The sequence below is a fragment of the Oratosquilla oratoria genome, chromosome 24, assembly GCF_046742065.1.
Source record: "Oratosquilla oratoria isolate Oo_2021 chromosome 24, ASM4674206v1, whole genome shotgun sequence".
NCBI classification, from domain to species: domain Eukaryota; kingdom Metazoa; phylum Arthropoda; class Malacostraca; order Stomatopoda; family Squillidae; genus Oratosquilla; species Oratosquilla oratoria.
This window is the reverse complement of record NC_134800.1, coordinates 20897031-20907030: the sequence shown is the minus strand read 5'-3', so window position 1 is coordinate 20907030 and position 10000 is coordinate 20897031. Positions and strand designations below refer to the sequence as shown.

Genomic DNA, 10000 nt, shown 5'->3' with positions numbered 1-10000 from the left:
CTTCAATACAAGTAAAATATTCGTGCACACATTAGGCATGACTGATGTGTGATGATTCAGTGATGCATCACTATACACACTTTATGAAATATAAAATTACAGCTGTAATACTTATTCTCTTCCACCCTGAATGTTGATAACCACAGAAAACTTGATCAAGCCTGTTCACAAAATATGGAATATGGGGGTGTCACTCAGCTGTAACTACAAAATAAATGTAATTTGGATTCCAATGCTGGTATCCTCCTATACCCTCTCGTGCCCTATGACCCTGACATCAGCGTCGTCGTATGCTAAGGGTTGACATTTGAGAGAATAATCAACTCGCTATCCATTTTCAAAACCTTTTAACCCATTCACCTCCATCTTGAGGTCCCCAGGGGCTAACACTGAACCCCCATCCACCCCAGACCAGGCAAAAGATCTGTCACAACTTTAGCTGTAATTCTTTCACCTTATCATATAATAAAAACTGACAGATGGTGACTGCTCACCTTGCTTTCAACTGTTGACAGAAGTTCACACTGTCCAAATTTCCTTCCTAGAGAGACCAATGGTAGGGCCCAAGAATCATTACTAGCCACTTTGGGGATGTAGGATTGCAGGTGTAACTCAAGACAGCAGTTGCTGATACTGTATACAGTACTCTATATCCATTCTGACACCCTATCCTTGTAAATGTATTCCTTTATTCCTTAGGAATTCCTTCCAGTTCAGCCAGGGGACCGAGGCATGTGCATCTGCCCTGCCAAGAGCACACAGTCCTGGTACACGTGCACAAATGACAAGTATTGGAATTTGATTAAGCTCCATTAACCTTCCTAACCTGTATTCCTACACAGATACAAGTGGGGTGAATTTAGGCTTGCAGCTGATTGGAATTTGTTTTTCAATTGTAGGTGTGTTTTGTCCTATATGCCACCAAGTTAACCCACATGTATTCATGTAGGAATACTTGCCCCCTGTACAGTATTTGTTTATTACAAATTTTACAAGGACCATAGTGGGTCTTGCCATGGTGGATGCACATGTATCAATCCCCTTGAAAGGTTTCAATGATTATATTATGTAGATAGCAATATCTAACTGCTAGCATTTGACACTATTGCAATAGCTAATGTTTGACATACTTGGGTGTTCATAGGCAATGATATAGTTTTTGACACTGGGAAAAAGTCCAACCATGGGAAGGGCAGTCTTGAGTCTTGAGATATGATTAGAATGCAAGATACATGGATAAATTATCCAATAAAATTGTTTTACTTTCCATATTAATCTATTATGAAAAGTTATGTACAACATCATCTTATGATATTCAGTTCCATTCTTTGCCCTTGTCTCAGGGATGACATATACTACCTTGTAATCTTGTGTAAATTTTCCCATAGATATAATCATTGATTATATTACCGAGTCCTACCCTAACTCAGTTTTATTGTATGGTTTATCTTCACTACCATCATCACTCAAACTCCCAATTTGCTTCATTTTCCAATTCAGGTATCAGCAATATAGGTAGCATGGTCGTAATCAGTTTTAACAGGTACATATGTCTTCACTAAATTATAGAAGAAACACTTGGGCTTCTATTACAACTTCGGTTATTGTTTTGTATGCTAAATGTTAACAAAGTGTGGAGAAAGGAATGTGGAAAAGTAGAGAGAAAAAGAAAGTGGAAATAGGCATATCCAACCCAGAGGAAGAGGAGTTAAATGCAACTGCTCTATTTGATTGGCATTCTTAATATCTTTGATTCCTGATCAGAACTGAGGTCACAACATAAACATAGTGAAGATTGTACCCTACATTGTATTAATAGGACCAGTAAAATGTGGTGAATGAGTTGTACATTTAGAAATATGGCCCAGGAGTTGTTAATTGCACACAAGTGCAGAGCAATACTGACTAGGGGTGGGACGTTTTATATGAATCTTTTGATAAATATCTATTCATTGTAGTGGCCCTTCATTTTTTGTGCCACTAATGTAGGTATAGAATGGTGAAGTAATGGAGGAATAGACTGTTTATGGTTTATTCTTATTACAGTTATTGTGTTGAGTGCATATATTAAAATATAATTTGCATTAGTACTGACAATTTCCTTTATTTGCAGGTGGAACAGCCACTCGAACAGTGTCGGTGGGAACAACTGGTACACGGAGCATCCTAAGACAGGAGGCACCATGAACCCACCACCAGCACACAACTTGTCTGGGCCTCCACAACATACAACACCTCTTCAAAACCCAAGACCCATGGCACATCCAACCCAGAGTATGCAGCAGGCTCCTGTTCAGACAGGTTATCCCATGGCCCCACGTCCAGCTCATACTGGAGCACCTGGACCAATGCCACCCAAGCCTGCCCAGCAGGTGGTCCAGGGAGTAGCTTCTATGAAGCCAACATTACCTGTACCACAGCAGCAACAACAGCAACAGCAGCAGCAACAGCAACAACAGCAGCAGCAGCAGCAACAACAACAGCAACAGCAGCAGCAGGCACAACAGCAGCAGCAGCAGCAACAACAGCCACAACAGCAACAGCCACAGCAACAACAACAACAGCAGCAGCAGCAGAAAACTCTTAACCAGGCTCTACTTGGTAATCAGCCTAAGCCCAATACACCAGCTGCTGCTGTACCAAAACCGGGACCTCCAGGACTTCCAGCTGGAATTTCAATTATTCCCAAAGGCCTTCAAACAACACACCCACAACAAACTCAGCAGCTGCAGCAGCAGCAGCAGATTCAGAGGTCTGGAAACATGTCAAGTGGAACTGGTCCGACACAGACTCCAAAACCTGTGGAGATGAAACCTATGCCCACTCCATCCACAAATGTAGGTCCACCAAAACCTCTTTTACCATCCTCACAACCAGTTCCATTTTCTAAACCCCAGATAGAAATCAAACCTGTAACGCCAGCATCTACTGTAACATCAGTCAAATTGACTCCTACCTCTGGAGTGAGTGTTACAAAACAATTGTCTGGGAGTAGTGTTTCAGTATCTATTGCTACTCCTGCATCTACAATTCCAACAACTCAGGCAATCCCAGCAACTGTGACCAGCAAACCCTCAACAGAATCTATGAAACCATCACATCTTGCAGCAACACCAGCTGCAGCAATCTTGCAGACCACTCAACCTCCTAAAGTTGAAGCAAAGCCTTCTGAGGCACCCAAAGCACAGAATACTGCAGCCAGTGTGATGCCAGCCAAAGTCCTTGAGGACCAGAAGCCCAAACCAGCCATAAGTAATGCAAACTTAATCACCAAACCTGCCGAAACATCTAAACTGCCTCCAGTAGCAGCATCCACAAAACCTGCTGCACCTGCATCAGCGACTCCAAGTGTAAATGGAGTGCCAGCTGTCAAAGCTCCGGCCAAAAGTGCAGTGCCTCAGACTCCTGCTGCACCCAAACAGACATCTTCTGTTGAAATAAAGCCCGTATCTGTATCTGGTCCTGCCATACCCAAGCCTGCAGTGCCAGTTAGTGATGTTAGTGACAAAAACACCTCTAGTGTTAAAGTCAATGCAGATAAACCTAAACCTGTAGTGTCTGCTACACCAGTAAAGCCAGAAGCAAGTAAGGAGCCAGTTAAACCCACAACCATGTCTACTCCCACACCAACACCCACACCTACTACCACTTCCACTGCCAAAAAGGAGGAAGCACCTCCAGAGAAAAAATCAGTTGAGAAGAAGTCAGTTGTGCCCACACCTGCAAAGGAAACTGTCAACCATGCAGTTGTTAAGGAGGATCAATTGAAGGACCAGTCTAAGGAAACTCCCAAAAAAGAAAAGACACCCAGGGTATGTGCTGTTAAATTTGTTATGTATTGTAGGAACATAATTAAGTACAGGAACATTGTTTTTCTTATTTAAGTATTGTATAATGAAAGACCATTAAGATTGATTTTAGAAACTCGTATGATAATTCATGTGCATGTGTATAAAATAATGATTTGTGGTAATGGACAGCTTTTTGGCTATCTTCCTTTTGGGAAATATAAAGAAAAATTGCACTGGAGGGATTAATCGTAACAATCTATGTGATTCTTTTCACATATATAGGACAAAAATGTTTGGTATGTAGTAATGTACCAATAAAGGAATAAACAAAGTGACTAATGGTACTCTGTTTAGAACTAGGTATGGATACTAGTCAAGAATTTGTCGTTGTTGTTGTCGTCGTTCCCTAGACTGCCCGAGCAATTCCATCTCCCCAAGGAATGCCACGGCTGGAATGGGGTTTTCCCACAAATCCTTTATAGGATGTATGTTGTGTTGTTTGTGTACGTGATTAATGCAGTCTTCCATTATGTGTTAAAATAGTATGGGGTGAAGTGTTATATCCCGGGCAGTTGTCCACAATGTAGTCGTCCAGCCTCTTCTGGTAGCTTAGAAGGGCTGGAGGGTGGCCGCACCGCAGTCTGGCCAGGTGGACTCTGTCCTTTCATTTGTGAGAGGATTCAGAGGGATGGATCAGGGGGTCTGGCATGCAGCAATGCGTTGTCTTTTATTGTGTTAATGGAGCAGTGATATGATTATGAATATGTTAACAGAGGTTGGTATTTGGTGGTTGTGGAGGAAGAGAGTATTTGTGATATATATATATATATATATATATATATATATATATATATATATATATATATATATATACATGGTGTGTGTGTGTGTGTGTTCTGCTATGTAGTGTAGCGAGTGTGCTGTTTGTGGAGGCTGCAGCAAGTGTTTGTGTGCCTCTCATGTCAAGGTGATCTTTGAGGACTTTTGTTTCATGGTGTAGATAGTCTGTGAGTATTGTATTTGTGCAGCCTGTAATTGTCTTTAGGGCTTTGTTTTGTATGGTCTGGATGTTGAGGTGTCTTGCTGAGATTAGGTGCCCATACAGGCCTCGCATAATTCATCACAAACATTGCAAACTACAGCTATTCACACAACACTATACCTGACATCTGGAAGCATGGGAAAATAATAAGCCAGTTGTTTGCTGATGACACTGCATTTCTAGAAGGATCATAGGAGGGATTGAGGAAGTTAGTGACAGAGTTTGGGAAGGTGTGCAAAAGAAGGAAGTTGAAGATAAATATGGGTAAAAGTAAGGTGATGAGATGGACAAAGGGAAAAAGTGGCAGAAGACTGAAAGTGAGTATTAAGGGAGAGACTGGAGGAAGTGGATAGTTTTAGGTACTTGTGTGCGAGTGTGGCAGGAAAGGGAGGAGTAGAGGCGGAGGTAGAATGTAGCTTGAGAGAAGCGAGTAAATGCCTTGGTGGATTAAAAAGTATGAGTATTAGACATTTGGGAATGGATACTGAGAGGAGATTGTATGAAAGAGTGACTGTGCTGACAGCACTGTACTGGGCAGAAACATGGAACATAAGAGAGGAGTTTAACTGTGTACAAGATGAGGTGGCTGAGGAGTATGATAGGGGTTACTAGCCTGGATAGAGTGAGAGACAAGAAGGTGAGGAGGAGAACGGGGGTGGAAAGGGAGTTGGGAGATAGGGTTGATGAAAGAGTATTGGGATGGTTTGGACACAGAAAGAATGAGCGAAGAAAGACTAGAAAAAGAGGTGTGGAAGGAGTGAACATGAGGGGTCGACCTTGGATGTGGTAAAAGGTGCATTGGGAAAAAGGGGAATGTCTGTTGAGGAAGGATGGGAGAGGACAGAGGATAGGGATGAATGGAGAATGGTTGTATATGGATGATGCTCTGATGCATGAGATGGAATGGGTGCGGGATGGGGGTGAAGGAGTATGTATGAGAAATAAATTGATGCAGTCCGAAGGGATTTTTCCCCATCTCCTTTTGTGCATGAGGGGATGGAGAGAGGGGTTGCCGATTTAATGAAATGGCCTTGTTGTGGATATGCTGTCTTGTGATTCTGCTTCTGACCCAGTGCAGTGGGTGAGATGCAGGGATGACCAGTCATCCAGGAGGTGCGAAGATAAGAGGGAGGGTGGAGGGGAGGGAAGTATGTTAAGGGTGGAATGGGTGGAAGTGGTTTTATGCCTTTTGTTTTTTGGCTGCCTCCCTTGTAAGGGCGGGAAAAGCCTTTGGTATATGTATGTACCTTTGAGTTGTGTATGGATGGTGCTGTGATGTATGAAAGGGAGGGGATGGGGTAAGGGAGTATCTGAATGATATTTTGATGCAGCCTGAAGGGATTTCTCCCCATTTCCTCTTGTCTTTGTGAAGGGATGGAGAGAGGGGGTTGCCAATTTAATGAAGCAACCTTGCTATGGATGTGCTGTGTCTTGCTACATTTCTTCTGACCCAGGGAAGTGGGTGAGATGCAGGGATGACCCATCATCCAGGAGGAACCAAGGAAAGAGGGAAGGAGGGATGGTGAATGGGAGTAGAGTGTATGGGGGATGAAATGGGTGGGAGTAGATTTATGTCTTTGACTACCTTCCTTGTAAGGGAGAAAAAGGCATTGATATATGTATGTATCTTTGAGTAGGAGAGGGAAGAGTTTTTGATTGATTTTAATGTATGTAGAGAGTTTTGTGAGAAATTTAAATGGCGTGTGATTTATATGCTAGATATAAGAGATAAGCCAATAGAGTAGGAGGGAAGTATGCAGTGGCAAGAAAGAACTTTAGAGAGGATATGTTGGAGATGTGTGTTGAAAAGGAAATTATAAGTGTTTAAGAAAAAGACAAACTCAATTATAAATGGGCTAAGATGGGTGGGTGGATAGTTGAGATAGTGGTGCCCAAAAGTAGGATTGAAAGAATTGTGAGTGTACATGTATTCAGGAAAGAATATAGTGGGTTGCCTGATTATTAGCTGTTAGGAAGGAAATTGAGAGCGGAAGAAAAGTGAGGGAGGAAGAGTGGTACTGTAGGTGTGCAAGTTAAATGGGGAGAAAAAGAATAATAAGTTGAGAAGTATGGGATGTAGTGAAGGATAAAATAGAAACAAAAGTAGAGGAAGAATGGGTATACATGAAAGAAAAAGTGTCGTAGTGCACTAAGATGGTATGTGTGATAAGGAGGATGGGAAGGAAAAAGAAGTGGTTTTGAGTGGTGGATGAAAAGGTAAGGGCATTGGTGTTGGAAAAAAATAAATGTACAGAAGAACCTGGGTGGAAGCAAAGCACAAGGTGAGGTAGGCCAAAAGTACTAGAGGTGGGGCTAGTGTTGACAAAATTTTACATGAAGCAAAAGGTGTTTTCCCCCTTTTAAGGGGAGTGGCCAGCCAAGACATGTGCCCATCCCACACCCATTTGTTTTCCCTATTATCTTAGCTCCTTATGAATTAAGGGAGAATTCTCAAAAGAAACTATATTTTGGAAGAAAGTGAAAAGTGAGGGTTTGGAGAGTTGAGTGGAGAGAAGGGAAAGTGTGCTGAATGACAATGTAAATGAAAGTGGGTAGAGTATCTCAGGTTGTTGTTGTTGTCCTTCTTCTCCCTTTCCTCCTCCTCCTTCACAAAGGATAATGATCTCTTTTGGGTTTTAGTGGATATATAGAGAAGGCATATGATGGGGCATTACAGTAAGTGTTGCCATTGTATAGGATGGGGAAGTGTCGAATGGAGTCTTAAAACTTTATGACTAGAGCTTGTGTGAGGGTAGGGAATGGAAAGTGAGTGGTTTGAGGTCAAGTAGATGCTGCATCAGTGTTTCATAACATCACTATGGTTGTTCAACATGCAGTCTATGGATAGGGTGGTGAGGGAGGGAAACACGAGGGTGCTAGGCAAGGGTTTGGAGTTGGAGTGAAGTGTGAGGGGAGCCAGTGGTTGCTTGTGGACGAAACTGCACTTATGGTTGAGTTGGAGGATAGGCTGATGCAGTTAATGGTGGAGTCAGCTGTCTTGCTGCATTGTTTTTGGACCAGGGTAGTGGGTGGGAGGCAAGAATGGACTTTGATATATAAGTAGGAAACGAACGAATTTTGGATGGCGGAGGGGGGGCTACATGCTTTGGCTGGCTACCTCCTTTATAAGGAGAAGTCTTGGTGTGTGCCGAAATTTTCAGCCCTGGGTGGTACTGTCTCAGATCACTGAATTAGAAGTCTAAAGGAGTATCACTGCACTGTTGAGCTGTGTTTATATGTCTGTATGTATTTGAAGGCAATGCTATGGGAGAGCACTCCAACCAGAACCCATGTATATATGCCTACATATACCAAAAGACCCTTTTTCCCATAAGGTACGCACCCACCTCTCACCCATCCAACATGTTTGTTTCCCAGTTATCATGATTTCTCATAAACTAAGGCCCATACTTAACCCCCATCCATTGCACAGATCAGAAGCAGTGCAGCAAGACAGCACATCTACATCAGCACAGATCAGAAGCAGTGCAGCAAGACAGCACATCTACATTCAGCACAGATCGTATTGCTTACTTGCTGAAAGATCTCATGCCCAGTTTTTGCGAAACACCCCCATAAATTCTCCTGCAGAAGGTTAATATAGCACTCATAGTTGACAGTCTGGCCCTTAGGGAGTATTACAAGGTTCCCCAAACTCCCATAACCAAGGGGACCCCACACCATAAGATAGGGCAGGTGCATGGGTCACATGTTGATGCAGTAGGAGACTTACACACCTAAAGGACCTTATGCCACTGAACAAAGTCCCAGTCTTTATGATCCTAGGCAAATTGGACACATCGGTGCCTTGTTTCGGAATGATGAGGGGCTTCATGTGTGCTTTCACTTTTGAGTAATTTAACTGCTTATGAATATTTTTCTGAATTGTCATGATGGAGATGTCACCAAGAAGCTTAGGGTTCTTTTCCTTCATTTTCTTTGCAGTTGTAGAAGGGTTAAGGTCAAAGTGATTTTTTACAAGCCTTAATACCTTCAGAGAAATTTTCAGGGCCTTGCCACTGGCATGTTTGTGGAGGGGCATGGTATCCCCTCCACCCATGTGCCATTTTGTTAGGAGTTAGGACACAGCACACTCAGTCACACCTGTTGCCTTGGCTCTTTCTTGATTATCCTTTCCCACTTTGTGTAGTTCAGCCACTTTCACAATGTTATCATGTGCTGTGCAATTTCCAGGCATCATGCAAAGGGCAGGGCACACCCCAAAAGTTAGTAAACACTGAGGAAAAACGAAGAAACGCCATGAAAAAAATATATATATATATCCACTGAAGGACAGTCGCATGTTGACTGGCCATTGTGTTGGTGGATGGCTGAAGGTTGCCAGTTAGTCACTTTCTCCTACATGGGTCCCAAAAAAGAGGACTGTTATGCATACTTGAAAAGTTTGCAAAATAGTCTGCACTAACTGTACAGCCCAGCCCAACTGCCAAAGCTAGTTTACTCCCCACCATTTCATTACATGGTGACCCCACCCCCTCATCCACTTGTGAATTTCAAAAACAGGCTACATAAAATTTAGCATCCATTCACTACATTCACATATGTCTTTGGCCATCTCCCCTCCTTACTTTAGACATTCCCCTTGTTCCCAAGGCCTCCTTCACCCCATCTATCCATCCCATACTTTGTATTCCTCTCAAAAAATCGACTCCAACTTCCACACTCTTATTACTTTCTCTCTCCATCTCTCCTCTCCCCTTTCTCTCCTCTCTCTTTTTCTTTCTTTTTTCTTTCTTTTACTTTGTTCTTTCCATCTGTCCAAATCCTATTATTTTTTTACCAGTCCTGCCTGTTAGCTCCCAATCCCCATAGCTTCACCTCGTTTCTCACTCTATCCATTCCTATAACCCTACCATACTTCTGGTATACTTAATCTCAAACACATTAAAATTCCTCCTTCCCTATATAGTGTTGTAAGCACAATCGCCCCTTCATACAGTCTTCTCTTTGTGTTCATCCCAAGATACATACATATACCAAGGCTTTTTCTCCATTACAAGGGAGGTAGCCAAAAAGGAAAAGGCATAAAATCATTCCCACCCATTCCATCCCTGAATACACTCCACACCCCTCCACCCTCCCTCTCATCCCAAGATACCTTTTTCATTCCCCAAAATATTCACTTGTTTCCCATACTCTTATTTAC

The 10000-nt window shown here is 42.6% G+C and overlaps 1 protein-coding gene across 10 annotated transcripts in view; it reads left to right on the top strand.

Annotated features, from left to right (window-relative positions):
- Positions 1 to 10000, top strand: part of LOC143038521 (uncharacterized) — a 169959-nt gene that overhangs the window by 132083 nt on the left and 27876 nt on the right. For 7 of the 10 annotated variants that reach the window (XM_076207812.1, XM_076207815.1, XM_076207816.1 and 4 more), the window contains exon 2: positions 2114 to 3812. In XM_076207812.1, coding sequence (XP_076063927.1) covers positions 2114 to 3812 — 1699 coding nt within the window. Of the gene's footprint in view, positions 1 to 717; positions 789 to 2113; positions 3813 to 10000 lie in introns of those variants that run through there. The other 3 variants (XM_076207814.1, XM_076207810.1, XM_076207811.1) reach the window with 2 other exon arrangements.